Below are 17,179 nucleotides of genomic sequence, written 5' to 3'. Positions count from 1 at the left end.
GTGCAACACATTTTCCACATACTAATCTTCACAGCAACCCCTAACGTAAGTATAATTTCTTTTCACAGATGGGAACTCTGAGGCTCTGAAAAGGCAAGGCCTCAATGAAGTTCATTCAGCAAAGGCAGAATAATATATCTAGTAGACTTGAAGAGTTCATGTTTACCCCACCATACTGCCTTTTTTACTTAAGAAAATGACTTGGAAAATTTATATTACTCTTTCACCATCTATCAGGGTTTCAAAATCCATTTACTATCAGCAAAGAGTTTAAGTTTCATTAGAAGCTTGTTCAACTCCCAAAACTATATGCAAAACTGATTGTACATATGCATTTTTTTCCAGAGAAAGATCAGTACTTTTCATTAGATTCATTAAAAAGGTTGAGAATTATTTTAATTTTTAAAAATCTTATCACATGATACTTGGTTTTCAGCATGGTTATTGATTTGGTTCTCACCATATTTGACTTCAGGTGGCGGCTTCTTAGTTTGTACATATACATGTGTGTATACACATATATACACACACACTGGGAAGTATAAGAATTTCATTTAAAAGTTTATCTTTAAGATTTTTAGGAAAACAGACTCACAAAACTGTACAAACCGTACTGCCCAAAGTACAAACCTTTGCAGCTTTTCCAACGCGAGGTTTAAGTGGTAGATAATCTTCATCTGCAGGAAGTGCAACCTGATGTTAAAAAAAAAAAAATCAATTTACTATTCGAGAATTGATGCATTCAACACTCCTTAATCAATGATGGTTTGAAAAATAAAGGTGATGAACTAAAGTGTTTCTGACAGTCTTAGACACTGTAAAATTAAATAACCACCTTTGAGAAAAAGTCAAAATGCAAAAGCTACAACATTCAAAAAACTTCTATTAGTGTTTATCTGATAGTAATCTAATTAAAAGCACTTAAGTCTATCTCCCAAAAGAAACTGTTTATTAAGGTCTAGGACCTATCTCAGCTATCTTTGTATTTTCTATATCTAATGTACTTCCTGACATTAATGAATGCTCAAAAAAGCAGAATGGACATAAAAAAGGGATGCCACTATATGAAAGAAAACTATGTGGAATAAAATGGTATTATTCCCTGCAACAGGAAACTAATTTTCCTCCAGTGAAGATTAAGATCTGGAGAGCAGTTCACAATATATCTAAATTCACAATACGTAAGCGAATTAATGTATAAATAATCAACAAGGGCAAAGTAAGGGTACACACAGAAGTTAGAAATAATTTCTAAGAGCAAAATTTCAACAAACAAGTATGAGGTAAGATTAGCTGTCTTAGAAATACTGAGAGATTGTTGGTAAATTTGCAATTCTATTACAATCAAGATGATGTGTGTAGTGTTTCAAAAAGGAATAACTAGAACCTGACTGTAATTAAGTGAAACGATAAATTATGAAACTCAATGAACAATACCCAGTATAATAACTGTGTTAGAAGCAATGTGAAACTCTAAATGGAATCTATAAAGGGGTAGAATTTGGTAGTTTATCCAGCACACATTACGAAAGGATTAATTTGAGTTGTTTTTATTAATGAATGAACCCTTCCGGGGACAGGAATAGTTTTCATCAGTCTTCCCCTTGAGACTACATATTCCCCTTTATTATGACGCCAAGAAACTTCTAAGTAGTTTCTGACTCCTAGGTAGTTTGACAATAAGAGGACTACTTATCCATTAATTTAAGGGAATGTCCTTCTTTTGTTATACCATACCATGAGTATGATGAAAGTGATTCTATCCAAAAAGCACAACCTCTGGCGCACTGACAAAATCAAATTTCGGAATCTGAAAATCTGAAGACTAGACCCTAAATCATGGTGTGACCCTCATCAAGGTATGATCAACCTGCGGGGCCATACCTGGTTACTTGGTTCACCTCCCTCACATCTCTCCTGATACTTGCTATGACATGAACAAAAAACATTAACACAAAGCAATTTAGATTTTAACATTTCTGAGATTTAATAGCAGCAACAACAAATTGTGTTTTCACATGTATGAGAATCAGAGTTTTGTTTTTATTCTCTGAAAACAGTCTGGGTAACACTAACTTATAACAGATAGGTAGAAGAGAAGCCTACAGAGACTAAGGAGTCAGAAAAATAGAAAACCAACAGAATAATCAAGAGTCAAATAGACTTAGCAATTAGTTATTGGTGATTTTTGCCAGAGCAGTTTGAAAGACATGGAGAAAGAAGAAATCTAACTATAGTAGACTAAAAGATGACTGGAAAGTTAGGAAGTTAAGCAGGGATTTTCTAAGCAGAGCGCTCAATAACAACTCTGAAAAGAAAGGGACCATAACTTTTTTTGTTTATCTCTATATTCAGTGAATAATAAAATATACCTGGCACCCGAAAGATATGTACTGAATGAATGACTACAATGGGGAAGAAGAAACACAACACAGTGGCTAAAAAGCAACAAAGAACAAAAGAGAAGCTTTTGAATATTCATATGCTGATAAGAAAAGGAAAATAGAGAAAAGGAGACACCAGAAACAGTCAAGGGAAAATGGAATGATCCAAGTCTTTGTGGAGGCAGGATAGGATACAACCAAGAACAACTCTCCTCAGCCTAAACAACGCAGTGCCTTGTCCTTTGAGTGGATGTGACTCCAACTTGATATCTTCAAACCTCTAATATAAAGTAAAAGGTAAGGTTACCTGCTAAAAATGTGAGAGGAGATAACAGAATGGAGGGCTTGAGGATAATCATGAAGGAGGACAGAAAGAACTTCTGACCTCTTGAGAGAAAAATTTGTGTGTGTTTGAGGTTTTTTCCCCATCTTTTTAAGACCACAGCATCAAATAGGGTCTAATATAAGTGTTAAATGAATGATCTAATGGATATCATACCGGCCAAACTAAGTGCTATTCTAAAGGAACATAAGGAAATTTCAAGTAGAAAAACAGGTGTTTAAGAAAATAAGGTTCCAGATCTACATCAAAAGCAATTTTTGTTAATTTGGAATTACTCTGCTTATTTGATAAAGTCTTTAATAAGATTCCCCAATTAACTGTAGTAATAACTTATAAGGTTACATGGTAAAGGCAGAAGGCTTAATAGAAAGAACTAGTGTTAGTTTCCTTATGTCCCATATTTTTATAAATGCTCACTGATAAACGGTTACTACAAGCTATCAGTGACCACCATCTTGTGGCAGACAATGAAACTGCAATATATCAGTCATCAGAGCAAAACACAAAAAAGCACGGGACCTGCAAAATGTCACTGTTACTTGACTTTAGGAGCATGGGAATAAACATGTACTAAATTCCTCCTCTGAAAAACAAAACAAAAAAACCAACAAAAAAACCCTACTCTGTGCTGGGTATCTTACCTAATTTTCTTACATAATCTTCACAACCACCCCAAGATGTAAATCCCATTATTCTAAACTTACAAATTAGAAAAACAATGTCAAAGAGGTTAAGAAATTTATCCAAGACTGTAGTTGGGAAAAGCGCTGTATCAGTGTCTGAGCTCAGGTTTGAATACAAACCCCCAGCTCCTTCCACTAGACTATGTAAGCTGACTGCACAGAAACTACATATTGTTTCCAAAGCCCTTAAGGCTAAACTGCTTGTCAATCATCAGACTAGATAGTCCAAAGCAAAATCCCACTTAAAACACCAACTTACCATACACTGTTTGTGCTTACCTCATGTGTACACCCTTCAACAGTTTCAACTGATTGTACCTTGACCCTGGGCATCAAGTCTGACAAACTTAAAAAAAAAAAATTGTTAAAATTACATTAAAATAAATTACTGAGAATTATATATGCTGGGAATTCAAAATGGTGAGTTAGCATCTTTTATTACAAATACAAAACAGACTCCAAATGGATTATTCAAATAATTATGTCAGCTTAGTTCCAGTAACTATTTTGGATAAAAAGTACCTCTACAAAAGCATTATCACTGCTTCAAAACACAAAGCTGCTTATAAAAACCATTATGTGATAGGAAGTATAAAATAAACTAGCCTAATACAGATGCTGCTATAATTTATAGAAGTGTTCCCTCTTCTCATCAAAATCCTAAGTTATACTCATCTAGGTTCTCTGTTTAGACTCTGAAAAGACATGATTGTGGATAAATTGAAGAAAAATAGATGTATTTCTGCACTAGATCCACTATTATTGATTGTACTTTTGATTTTTTACTTTAAATCAATAACCATACTTTGGATAAAACCCAAGAATTACTACAATAAGCAACAATGATTTTAAATTATCAGTATTATTTTGTAACCTATTCCACTAGTTCGGACAAACAGTGCATCTTAAGTATTTCAGTGATACATCTACCACCATTTATAGTACCTACTTTTGCTAGCTACAACAACAGCTAACCGGTTAAAAAACAACAACAACAAAAAAAAACCATAGGAGTAAATTCTTTATTGTAGTGCCAACCTAGAATATGGCAAATGAGAAGGGAAAAGCAAAGTCATGATCATCGCTACGAGAGGAAACAGGTCAACCTAAGAAATTGGAATTAATTTCTAGAAAGTTCCAACTTTTGAAATCAAAGAAACACCCAGCTATTTCAGCCACACATATCCATGGGTCTCCCTCATTGACAGTAGTCTTGAGATTCATAGCCACTCTACTGCTACATGCAACAGTGAAAATCTAATTCCTTCTAATGCTCCTTCTCAAGGATTCCCTTCCATTGTGTCAGTTTTATTCTTTCCTTTTATCCCACTCTTCCAGTGATCCTCTTCTAAGACATTAATGAATAAATGAAATGGCATTTCTTCTTTTTAAAAAAATCAGGCTTCAAGATTCTTTCTTAAAATTGGATTCAAAAGTATTAAAAGCCTTTCTTTTCTATATTGTTTTCCATTTCCCCAAACTTACCTAATTGTTCTACAGTTATATGTTTATATGAAGATATAAAGAATATTTATTTTCATTTCTCTAATTCAACAAATATTTTCATAAAGTAACAACATACAAGCAATTTTCAAAACTTCAGGCAACCACCCAACCTAAGAGTTACTAACATTTATAACAATGGAAATACTACCTTAAGTCTTCAGTTATTGACTCTTCTACCCTGGGCTTCTTTCCAAAAATGGGTTCATCTGTGCCCTCGAAGTCTGCATCTCTCTTGTTTTTTCCAATATTAGTTGACTCAGATTGTAATTTACCATCAAAACGTCTTCTGAAAAGTGAACGGTTTAGAATGAATTCTGCAATAGCACTGCTTACTTTAAGGGTGACTCCGTAAAATATTATCCCATGTATAATATATACTATTAACATAAAAAGTCATGTAAATAGATATTACAAATCAAAAGTGGCTAAAGCCCAGAATACTCTTATTTTAACTAATGAAACTGAATACTACTCCTCTTTCATTTCATATTTTCTTGGAAATTCTGTTCTAAAAATATTTTGCAACTCACATTAACGTAACTATTACTAATATAACATTCTTAAAAACTGTAAAATACCATTAGACATTTACGTGAACACTTTCAATAAACATTTAATGCTTTTCTAATGGCATAATATTACTATTTGGGAGAAAATTTTTTTATGTGGTTGGATTCACTGGTCAAAAGTAGTGACAATAAACGGTGCTTTGTGGATTAGATAACCATAGGGAAAATCAATCTGACCCCTATGCCAATTATACACAAAAATCAATATGGATATTAGATCTAATTGTGAAATGCAAAAACAACAAAGACTCTAGAAGATAAAATGAGAAAATTATCTTTAGGTATTACTAAACAGAACATAAAATTGTTAACCAAAAAGTAAGTTTGCTAAATTGGACTGCATTGAAACTAAGAGTTTCTGTAAATCAAAAGGTACCATTAAGAGAGTACAGAGAAAAGACAAAGTGGGAGGAAACACACATAACTGACAAAAGGCATATGTATCTAAAATAATGGAAGTGACAGCTACAGATTAAAAAAAAAAAAGATAACCCAATAAAAAAATGAGCAAAAGACTAGAACAGGCACTTTACGAAAGAGGATATCCAAATGATCAATAAGCATACGAAAAGGAGCTCAAGAACCATTAATTACCAGGAAAATGGAAATTAAAGTAGACTATATTACATCAGTGGCTCCAAAATTACTGATCTCAGAAATGAGAGATTTTGATTTTGATTTTCCAGTCTAAAAGTTACTGAGGATTCCAAGGAATTTTGTTTATGTAGTCTTATCTACTGATGTTTACCATATTAAATATTAAAACTAAAAAAAAGTATTTTCCCAAAAAAAATTTAATGAGAAGAATGGCATTGTTTTATATTTTTGCAAGTCTCTTTAATGTCTGGCTTAATAGAAGGCAGCTGGACTCTCATCTATCTCTACATTCAACTTGTTGTGATACAGTTTTTGGCTGAAGTATGTGAAGAAAAATTCAGTCTCCTATAGTTGAAAAAGAGCAGGCTTTTCAGATAATTGGGAATATTCCTCTGATCCCACACCAAACCTCAATCATACTTCGAAAGGTACTGCCAGAGCTACAGTTAAGAATTTTACAAACAATGTTGAGCAAAAGCCAGAAACAAAAGAACATATTCTGTATGAATCCATTTACATTATATTTACAAACAGAAAAAAAACTAACACATGTGGTTATGAGGTTAGTCACTTTACTGGGGGAAAAAGAGGGATTTCTGCAATATTCTATTTTTTTGTCCTGAACAGGGCTTACATTGGTGTGTTCACTACGAAAATTTGTCCCATGACTTTCGCACTTTTTTTTAATATGTTTTATCTCAACAGAAAAATTTTTTAAAAAAAGACTCAACAAACAGTAGTATTGATCTATATGCTTGAATAACCTTTCCATAATGAAGTTTATTCCTTGATGCTTGGCAAAACCTGAAATATGTAATTCCTCTCACGCCCCATTTAGTGGAATAGGCATTCACAGTTGTCCCATATTACTTACATGAATCTCCTTTGGACAAGCGATCAATATCCTTGGCCCTCAGTAAAAGAAGACATATGAATGATAATTATGATCCCTCTAGTTCTAACATTTTATTATTCTGTCTGAATTAGTAAGCATCAACCAAAGCATTGTAATTAAACCTACTAGGAGTTGGTGACAACTATAAAACAAAGAAACATCATTCCTATACCTTTGAGAAGCTTAAAACCTAAATTCATTGCAGAATACTTTCCTTCAGAAGAGCTCCATTATTCTTTAATATTATATTCAACTCTCTATTCAACCGTATTCTTATCTAAACAATTGAATCTGAATCTAATCAAGTCTCGACATCAGCAGCTGTCCAAGATATATACATGCAAGTACCTATATAACTTTAAATTTCTAGTAACCATATTAAAATAGTTTAAAAAAGAAACCAATTTTAATATATTTCATTTAACCCAAAATATACAAAATATTATTTCAGTATATAAAGATAAAAATGATGTATTTGACATTTTTTATAACAAGTCTTCAAGATACAGTGTATATCTTACATTCACAGAACATGTCAATTCTGATTAGCTACATTTAAGTGCTCAATAGCTACAGGCAGGTAGCAGCTATTACAGGAGTCCACCCTTATCTGTGTTTTCCCTTTCCAAGAGTTCAGTTACCCAAGGTCAACTGAGGTCCAAAAATATTAAATGGAAAATTCCAGAGGTAAATAATTCGTAAGTTTTAAACTGGATGCCTTTTTGAGTAGCATGATGAAATCTTGCATATTCCTGCTCCATCCCGCCTGGGACATGAATCATCCCTTTACCAACAGTATCCAGCCTATTAAGTCACTTAGTGGCTGTCTAAGTTTTCAGATCACTGTTGTACTATGGCAGTGCTTCTGTTTAAGTAACCATTATTTTACTTAATAATGGCCCCGAAGCACAAGAGTAGTGATGCTGGCAATGCCAAAGAGAAGCCGTCAAGTGCTTACTTTAAATGAAAAGGTGAAAGTTCTCAACTTATATATTGATATAATTATTTCATTTTATTTTTAGTAATTGTTAATCTCTTACTGTGCCTAATTTATAAATTATGCTTTCGTAGGTATGTATGTATAGGAAAAATCATACTACATATAGGGTTTGGTACTATCCAAGGTTTCGGGCAACCACTGGGGCTCTTGGAACCTATCCCCCTCAGATAAGGGTGGGGGACTACTATAGATTGCATAGTTCAGCTCTGGATATAAGGACAGTTTACAGTAAATACTTGAAGATAAAAAAGCTAGTAAAATGACAGCATAAGAAAGCAAATTCAGGATGTGGAAAACTATACAGGACAAATGAGCTGGTTTCTCCTCTCATCCACCCCTCCAAAAGAAATCAATAGCGTAAGGAAAAAAGGGACTGTTGTAAAATCAAAGACTTCAGGGATATAACAACCAAAACAGTATAAGGGCTTTGTCTGGAACCTGATTCAAATAAACCAACTACAAAAAAATACCTTTGAGACAACTGGGGAATCTTACTGTGGACTGACTATTCAATGATATCAAGGAATTATTGTACATTTTGTTAGGTATAACAATGGCATGACAGTTATATCGGAAAAAAAAGTCATAATCAACAAGAGATGCATACTGAAATATTTAGGGGGAAATAACATGATTAGTAGCATTTGATTTACAAAAAAAGGGTGTGGGAATAAATTGACCATGACTTGATAATACTGAAGCTGAGTTATGCGTACATGGAGTTTTTCATATTATTCTCTCTCTCCAGACAATTCTCATAAAGTTTTTTTAAAAAGCACCCACTTAGTCTAGAGTATTAAATATCAATACAAAAGACAAGATCCTCTAAAGTTCCAGAATTTGCCCTTCTGTGTTATACAAATCAGATGGAAATCATGCTATACATATTGACTAGATACAAATAATTATGACAGTATGATAGTTACAATAAGGCAAATTGGATTTTTCCCTAAAAATACCTAGACGTCTAGGCCTAGTTGGAAGTGTTGGTAGTAAACAAAGTTCCGTAAGTTAATCATGGTCTATATTTTCTCATGTATTTCCTTTCTCCAATGTTCACATATTTCCTAGTAAAATTAAAATATAAATTGTTTTTATATCCTACAAATTTTCACTTTGGAAGGTTGCAGAAACAGCTTACCCCTAATACACTGCAAAGTGAATTTTACCTGAATAATTTTGAAACAAAATATTTACCGCAGTAGGAAATTATACATGTATCATCTTCATAACATCATAGTTGCCCATTCAAACTACAGAAATTATTAATTATTCCTGTTTGGAAAAAAATAAAAAGAACCTGTCCTCCTTTCTCATTTTCCCTGAAAAGTTCTCCAAGACTACTACACCCTCTAACTCAATGAGAGAGGAAGACTATTTTTCTCCTTTGTTTCACTCTTATGTGACATTTCAAACTCCTGATTGTTCTAATATCCCTCTAATCTCTATGTTATATGTGGGAAAACTATACTTTCCCACAGGAATCTCCACTTCAAGCAGTACCAATTGAAATAGCATCCAAATATATACCTACAGTTCTGGTATTTCTCCAAACCCAGATTAAAATTGCCCAATGGACACTTCAATATGGATATACTATCACTTCACTTTGTCTCTAGCCAGATTAATTTCGAAATCAAAATCTCCTATAAATTTCCCTATTTTTCTTCTTCCTGATATCCAAGTTCAAAACGTCTCTTTTGACCTTTTCCATTGTCCTCCTTAAATAAGGCCTGTCAATTTTTTCCTTCACAACATTTTATCTTTCCTTTTCCTTCCTTTTGTGACCTCCTGAGTTGAGGTTTTTATAATCTCATAATTAGATAACTGAAATACTTTTTAATTTAGTTTTTACTATCAGTGTCTTTCCTCTTTCCATACATTGACTACTGATACCAAATTAATTTTTCTAAACTATCACTCTACCTATCCAGTCACCAAGTTAGGAAAAAAACACATGTTCACCTGGGTTTTTAAAATGAAATCAAAACTCATATGCTTGCTATTCAAGGCCCTTCATAATCTAAAACCAATTTATATTCTCAGGCTTATCTCTTGTAGTCCCTAAGCAAACACTCCGCCTAGCCCAATTTGTGCTACAAAACAAAACAAATCAAAAAAATTCTCAGCGTCAATAAGGAATCATCTCAACACAGAATAGCTTCTTGCATGTAAGGCTCTCTAGACATAACAAATAGCTCTCTTTCCTGAACTTTTATAGCACTTAACTGTATATACAGCTTATTGTATTTCAATCTCCTACTAACTCTTTAAAATATGTATCTGTACCACCTCCTTACCTCAAATAAAAGTTCCTTGAGAGCAAAATCATGTCTAATTTAACTCAAGCATCCATTGGGTATCCTCCCCCAAGGTCAAGAGTAAACTAATGAATCATCTTACTTTAAGTTTCAGGGACCAGTAATTTAAAAAATTTTTTTAAATAAAATCAAAGAAAGCCAGCATTTGAGAATCTATTATGTGCTAAACACTGTTAGGCGCTTACACATACTATCTCGTTAACTCCTCACAAAAACACTAGCGGTTGGCGCTATCACCTCATTATGGGCAAGAAAACTGAAGCTTGGAGACTGAATCTCTCTCCCTTCTCCTGCTATTTGCCCTTTCCCCTCCGAGTCAATCCAAGTCACATTTTCTAAGCTTCTTAACCCTTTACTCAACTGGTGATTCGTTTCCTGTATTGTGCCCAGTATTGTGCTGGAGCTGGGGGTACAGAAACTCAGAGACAGCTGACCTGCCCTCACGACCCCAGGGCGCAGGCAGGGGTTGTAGTCAGGCCTTACGCACGCGTCAGGGAAATTGCAGCGGCAGAAGTCCACGCTGCCTGCGGCCACCGGAGAACGCCAAGACCCAGCTTCCCCAAACCAACGTTCTTCCTCCCTCCTCAACATTCTTCTCAACCCCCTTCACTTCCCAACGCCACTAACGTACATCCTACTTCTCGTGGTCTTCAGAAGAGAGTGGGATTTTCTTCCCTCAGCACTGAAGAGAGAGAAAGAAAAAAAGACATCTCGGACATCTTCCTTACCCGGCCTTTTCCGCAGACCCTGGCGGCCCCTTCCATTTCCCCTTCTCCTTTTCCTTGTCTTTTTTGGCTCCGGGCGCAGTGGTCGAGTCGTCCTCAAACACGCTGAAGAGCTCATCCCCGAAAGCGTCCGCCATCTTTCGGAGCTGCGAGACCGAATCTCCCTCCTACCCACGATGCTCCGCGACCGCACCGACAGTGACGCTAAGCAGAGCCTCAACAGGGCCCCGTGGGAGACAAAATTAGTCGAGTCACGCAGCCCCGGAGACTTTTTCCCTGCCTCCTTTTTCTCCTCCGACCTTTCCTTTCTTAACCACCGGCGGACAGGCAGCTCCTTGGCTAAAGAGGGAGCGAGGCGAGGGTTCCCGGCACGCAGCAGACGCCTAGGTGGGCGGAGAGGAGGCGGGACCTTGGTGAGTCGGACCAATTGCGAAGCAGCGGTTGTAGCAGGGCCTAGAAGCCCGGATGGAGGACGGAAGGTGGCGGCTTGGGACTCGGGGAATGTGAAGAGCTTCTGGAGGCGGTGCGGGAGTGGTTCCGGGACCTGGACCGGGAGGAATCTCCTGCCGCAGCTGCAACATGGGCGGCAAGAACAAGAAACACAAGGCGCCGGGGGCCGCGGCGGTCCGGGCCGCTGTATCAGCTTCCAGAGCCAAATCCGCCGAGGCCGGAGCTGCCGGGGAGGCCCAAAACAAGAAGCCTGTGGTCAGGCCGCCCCCATCCGCCGCTACTAGCACCAGGGATCCCCGAGTCAAGCAAGGTACGAGCGGTCGGGCCCCGGCCTCCTCCTGAACCGCTACTGCCAGTCCCGAGGGAGAAGCCTTCGCACCTGGGCGGACCCTCGGTCTTAAAATTTCTATCTTTCACACCCGGAGCTGCTGGCTCCCCATCGGGTAGCCTTGTTTTAGATCGGTGTGAACTGCTTGGGCCTTCAAAGTTCCGACGGTAGCGTCCCCCACCTAACCTCCACTTCATCTCCTGAGAACAAAAGAAATTTGCATTAGCTCCCGTTTCAGTGGGGATCCGTCCTGAGCCGTCATCTAAACTAGCGAGGCGAATGCAGAGTAGTGTGTGGAATTATTAACGCCCTAGAGCCAGACCCATTTTCTACTTGCTTCTCAAACCATTTTCAGACACGATGTAGCGTTTTCACGTGTTATGGAAAAAATCAGTACTTAAGAATTTCAGCACGTACACACCGAATATGGGTAACCTATTGCAAAAATTATCAGCGATCTTTACCGCAGCAATGCATTTTTGCTTACTGTGCAGTTTGGTTTGATAACTCAATCTGGAGATTGCCGGTTCTGGCTGCAGATCAGCAGGCCACTATTACAGCTGATTTGGACAGTTATACGGTGTTTTGTTCTGCTTAGCTTGTTTGCTTGTAGTTCTTACTGAAATGTAAGTTTAGCAAATATTTGTTGAAAACCTACTGTGTATTTGGCATGAAGTTAGGGATGGGATGAGCAAAATAGACAAATCGCCTCTCCTGGAGCTTGCCAATCTAATGGCGCACACAGCCATGAAGTAGTCACACAAACGTTGCTTTATGATTGATAAGTGCCACAAAGAAAAGCTAAGGAAGAGAATTTAACAGCGTAATCTCATTTTTACTGGGGAAAAGGAGGAGTAATGGACAGTCTCTTTGAGAAAGTGACAGTATCGGGAGGATGAATAGGTGTTAACGCTGTACAGAATGGGGGAAGTAGTATTCCTGGCTGAGGTAAGGAACACTGTTGTGCAAAGATCTTGAGTCAGGAAAGAGCATGGGTCTTTAAGATACTCAGAATGTAAGCACTGCCTAAGGAGGAAAAGAGATGAGACTGAAGAAGTAGGCAGGTAACAAACTTTCACTTAGAAGGTGAATAATAATTCATTGCCCTACAATATATTGTAACCCTTTAACTACAAAGCTATTATGCCTGCAATTACAAGTACATAGAATTTCTCCTTAAGTATTCTGTGGCACTTTTACTCTGTGAATCAGCCTCTTTCTAACTCTCTGTCTTTTCTTGATATTCCTCTGAATTCTTTGAACTTTCTAATAGTCATTTGTTGTATTCTTTGGCTTCCCATTCTCCCAACCCCAAAATATGACCATTACCGAAGGTGTCAGTCTGTGACAGTATGATTCTCTCTCTACAGTCCTTTCAGGAGAGTTCATCTACTTCCATTACTTCTGTCTTTTCTTTTGTAGATGACTCCTCAGTCAACATGTCCAATCCTGGTCTATTCCAAGCTCAAGTCAGCCATTTCTACATTTACTTGGACTTTTGGCCCTGTTTTGCAAGCACATCAAATTTAATAACATGGCTAATACTGAACTATACTTCTCTCCCCCAAACTAGCTTCTCCTGTGACTTCTTTGTTTCTATTTTTCCATATTCCTGTATCCAATGTCAATATTTATTTTTTATGTCTTCCTTTCTTCTTCACATCCAATCTGTTGTCAAGCTCTGTGCAGTCTTTGCTTATTTCTCTTCTATGTATGCCCTTTTCACTTTTGATTTATACTGTTCACACCTCAGTTTAGGCACTCATGAATTTCTGGAGTACCAACACAGCCTTCTAATGGGTTTCCCTAGCTGTACTCTTTTTTCCTCCTCCAGTCTGTCCTGCATAAAGCATCAGATTGATCTTTCAGAACCACTGCTTTGATCACGTCACTTACCGGTTTTTTCTACAGCGTCTTCACTGACTTTGTGATAAAATACAAACCGTTCAGCTTGTCTAAGACCCCCTTTCTAGCCTTTTTCCTAGTTCCTATATTCAGCTCTAGCAAATCTGGTGTATTTTCACTGCTCCAAATGCAGCTGTTGGCTTTCTGCCTCCTCATGTTTATTTTTGCCGTTTTCTCTCATTGGAATGCTATCTATCCCTAAAGCTATCTACGAGAATCCTGTAATACCCACCGCAGATATCAAATACTTTTTGAATTCTTCTGTCTCCACAGCTCATGTATATCATTGTTGTCTGAATCATTCTTTTTGATGTTTAGATCTTGCCTATGTGAGCAATTATACATTTTATCTATCCTATAAAATTGTAGGAGGTAGGAACAGTTTTATGGTTATGTATTAACATCCCTCAGTATCTAGTCAAATGCTCTGAATATAGTCATCCAAAAAATTTCTTGGGTAAGTGACAAGGAAAATTTCAGAGGAATTACTAAGACCAAGAAATCAAAAGAGAGAAAATGAGAGGTTATCTACCAAATTTGTAGAGAATATTTTATAACCGTAACTCAATATACATAGCAGTATAAATAAAATGTTGCAGCAAGATTGCCACATGATTTTGTTTGTTTTCTTTTTTTCTGTCTGGATATTTTTATATTACATATAATAGGCCTCCTTGGAAGAAAAAAGTGGAAAAGTACACAGAAAAAATTATCTCTGAACTCTTTGTTGTTCCTAATGTAAATGTAATTGCTTTACTCTGCTTCCATCTCTCTCTCTGGCTTTTCCAACAATTTGAAGGATTGTACGTAGCGTACTTTCTCAAAATTGGACTGTCATCTAGAAGTAGAAAATGACTGGTGCCACGAAATGGTTCTTGGTACAATCCTGGGCACTCTTCCACTCCTATTTTATCATTTCTTTCGTTTATCAAATAATGTTTGAAGAGCTACTATGTGCCAGGCAAGATTTTAGGCACTGGGGATACCACAAGAACAAAACAGACTGAGATCACTGCTTTCAAGGGGCTTACGTTATTGGGGGCTGGTGGAGGGTGCTTACAACCATAAGGCTTGTGTTTGTGAAAATTCTTAAACCTAGTTGAGACTTAAAATCTTAAGAGAGAAATAAGACTAGGGGACTGATGTCATGAATAAGTTCATAAAAACCGTTGTAAATAATTTTTAGGGTCACCAAAATAAAATAGAAAAAGTGCCATGAACGTCAGAAAACAGTGACTTGGTAAAGAATAAATTGGGTGGTGGGGTCTGTTTTGGTTTAGAACAGAGATGGCTTTTCTGAGGAAACCTGCTGAGATGATTTGAAGCAACCAGTTATTAGATCTGGAGACAGAATGTTTGAGGCTTAGGCAACAAGGGCAAAGGCCCTAAGGTGGGAACAAGCTTGGCATGATGCAGGAAGACAAGAAGAAAGTCTGTATGGGTGGAGTGAGAGAGGGGGGACTGGTGTTTGTATTAAATGGGGAAGAGACCTTAGCTAAGATTAGTCAGGTAGTTTTGGCAGTATGGATGGACTTCCTCACAGACCCTGACTGCTTAGACTATATCAGCTAACTCTAATTTATTCTCCAGATACGCTGTACTTCCCCTTCATAGCGTATTTGGGTAATTAGTTGCTTAATTACTCCACCAGAATATGAGCTCTATGAGGACAAGATTGGGTCTTATTTATTCCTGACTGGATCTCTTGGCTGGTTTGGTTCCCCTTGCAGATGCGTACTGTTGGGCAGAAGGGAGCCACTGTGCCTCAGTGCACCTATCACCAGCACCAGCACCTCAAAGTGAATGTTTCAGTGATAGCGGGTCGTTACAATCACTGTAGGATGTAAAATGCAATACCGTATAAAAGGAATATATTCTATAAGAAAGAGTATCGGGCAACAAGAAATTGATTCTGGCTGATGCTTCTTTTTTCTTGCTAAGTCATCTTGAGGAAATCACTTAGTTTTTCTGTGCTTCAACTTTAATGCAATAAATATTTTTGAGAGCCAGTTACGTATATTCCTTTGTTCCATGAACAGTCATTATAAATTTGAAACCCTTAGTGCTTTTGCCTTAGGGATACATTCTGCACACTAACTTCCTTATTTCCAGTCAGATTTCCAATAACTCCCTTCATCTGAAACAAAACCGAAACTTGTGGAGAAGGGTCTCTAAGCAGCAAGAAAGGTAGCTGCCATAAATCTTATGCACATTACTTGGCAGAAGAATGGGGACCATTTTTATTCCATGGCCTATTGACTTAGAATTGTATTTGAAAATAGGGTTACTCATTTACAAGTTTCAGTATCTATTTTCTTCTGGTACCATCACTTTTTCCTAGGTAACAGATTAGAATTTGGGGGTGGGGAGTTATTAGGTTGACATTCTGAAAGGTGGCAGCTGACAGGAGAGAAGACCAAAGAATCACTAAATAGAAAATTAGAGCAGTCTCAGGGAGTTGGGTAGCCTCTGCAAGCCTCTGAGCAAAGTCATAGATACTCATAATAAGTAATAACATCACGAAAAGCTTTGAATTTTGCTTATTGTATGTATTATGGCAGGAAGTGTAAATACAGTTTAGGATTTCTATCATTGTTTTAAAATGCATTTCAGATTTTGGAGTTTTCATTCATGCTGACTAAAAATCTTACATGAACATGTTTTAGGAAGAATTTGAAAATGAAAGGGCCTTACTGGTTTACTTGGTTTAATTGGTAATATCCCTGGCAAGATCTCATTATTGCTTCACTTCCTCAGAGTATTGAATAAAATGAAAACATACCGTTTTTAGAGACCCTGATCGACACCCAGCGAATGCATAGCAGTATGGTTATTCATTCCCCTCCTGATAGTCTGGGGACTTAGATCTTTTATTTGCCCTCTGGAAGTTTGCAGTATAAGCTGACCTCAAGGAAGTGAAATGGTTGGACGTTTTAGGTGGAATGGTTGGAGGAGAAAAATGAGAGCTGACTGCAATCTTTAATTCACTAATTTAAAAAACAAAACCAATTGGGAATTCCTTGGTGGTCCAGTGGTTAGGACTCGGAGGTTTCACTGCTGGGGCTCAGGTTCAACTCCTGGTTGGGGAACCAAGATATCGTAATCTGTGTGGCGTGGCCAAAACAAAAAACAAAACCAAAAAACACTTACTAATGGAATTTACAATCTTACCTCTGTCAGTAACACAGGAACCTGAACTGTTTCTCAGTATTGTCTTGGTAATGAAACATTCATCCATCTGTACCTTTTCAGAAAGGGTTATAACGGGCCCCTCCATGGGTTTAGGGACCTCTAAAACTGATTAGTGTGCTAAATTTGTGAATGAATTTACTACAACTGATAAGACCCCCCAGAAATGGTTAAAGACTACTGATATATACTCTCCTTTATAACCATTGACATGAGTTTATGAGCAAGGTTACCAGGATTAAGGTAAAGTCTGAGACTAAAAGATGAGGAAAACCATACTATAC

At 37.1% G+C, this 17,179-nt stretch overlaps 2 protein-coding genes across 4 annotated transcripts in view; one reads left to right on the top strand and one right to left on the bottom strand.

The window, feature by feature from the left end:
* The window catches only part of MTREX (Mtr4 exosome RNA helicase), a 135,429-nt gene extending 124,068 nt beyond the window's left edge, over nt 1-11,361 (bottom strand). Inside the window, exons 1-4 of one of the 2 annotated variants that reach the window (XM_057540028.1) lie at nt 11,027-11,361; nt 5,065-5,199; nt 3,690-3,756; nt 631-693 (exon numbers count right to left, since the gene is read on the bottom strand). In XM_057540028.1, coding sequence (XP_057396011.1) covers nt 631-693; nt 3,690-3,756; nt 5,065-5,199; nt 11,027-11,160 — 399 coding nt within the window. In that variant the 5' untranslated portion in view covers nt 11,161-11,361. Of the gene's footprint in view, nt 1-630; nt 694-3,689; nt 3,757-5,064; nt 5,203-11,026 lie in introns of both variants that reach the window. The other variant, XM_057540027.1, reaches the window with a different exon arrangement.
* An 85-nt stretch (nt 11,362-11,446) lies between these two features.
* Nucleotides 11,447-17,179, top strand: part of DHX29 (DExH-box helicase 29) — a 47,650-nt gene continuing 41,917 nt past the window's right edge. Inside the window, exon 1 of one of the 2 annotated variants that reach the window (XM_007195595.2) lies at nt 11,447-11,783. In XM_007195595.2, coding sequence (XP_007195657.1) covers nt 11,603-11,783 — 181 coding nt within the window. In that variant the 5' untranslated portion in view covers nt 11,447-11,602. The remainder of the gene's footprint in view (nt 11,784-17,179) is intronic. The other variant, XM_057540026.1, reaches the window with a different exon arrangement.

This window comes from Balaenoptera acutorostrata, chromosome 2 (genome assembly GCF_949987535.1).
Source record: "Balaenoptera acutorostrata chromosome 2, mBalAcu1.1, whole genome shotgun sequence".
NCBI lineage: Eukaryota > Metazoa > Chordata > Mammalia > Artiodactyla > Balaenopteridae > Balaenoptera > Balaenoptera acutorostrata.
The sequence above is the reverse complement of the archived record's forward strand: the minus strand, read 5'-3'. Positions and strand labels throughout refer to the sequence as shown.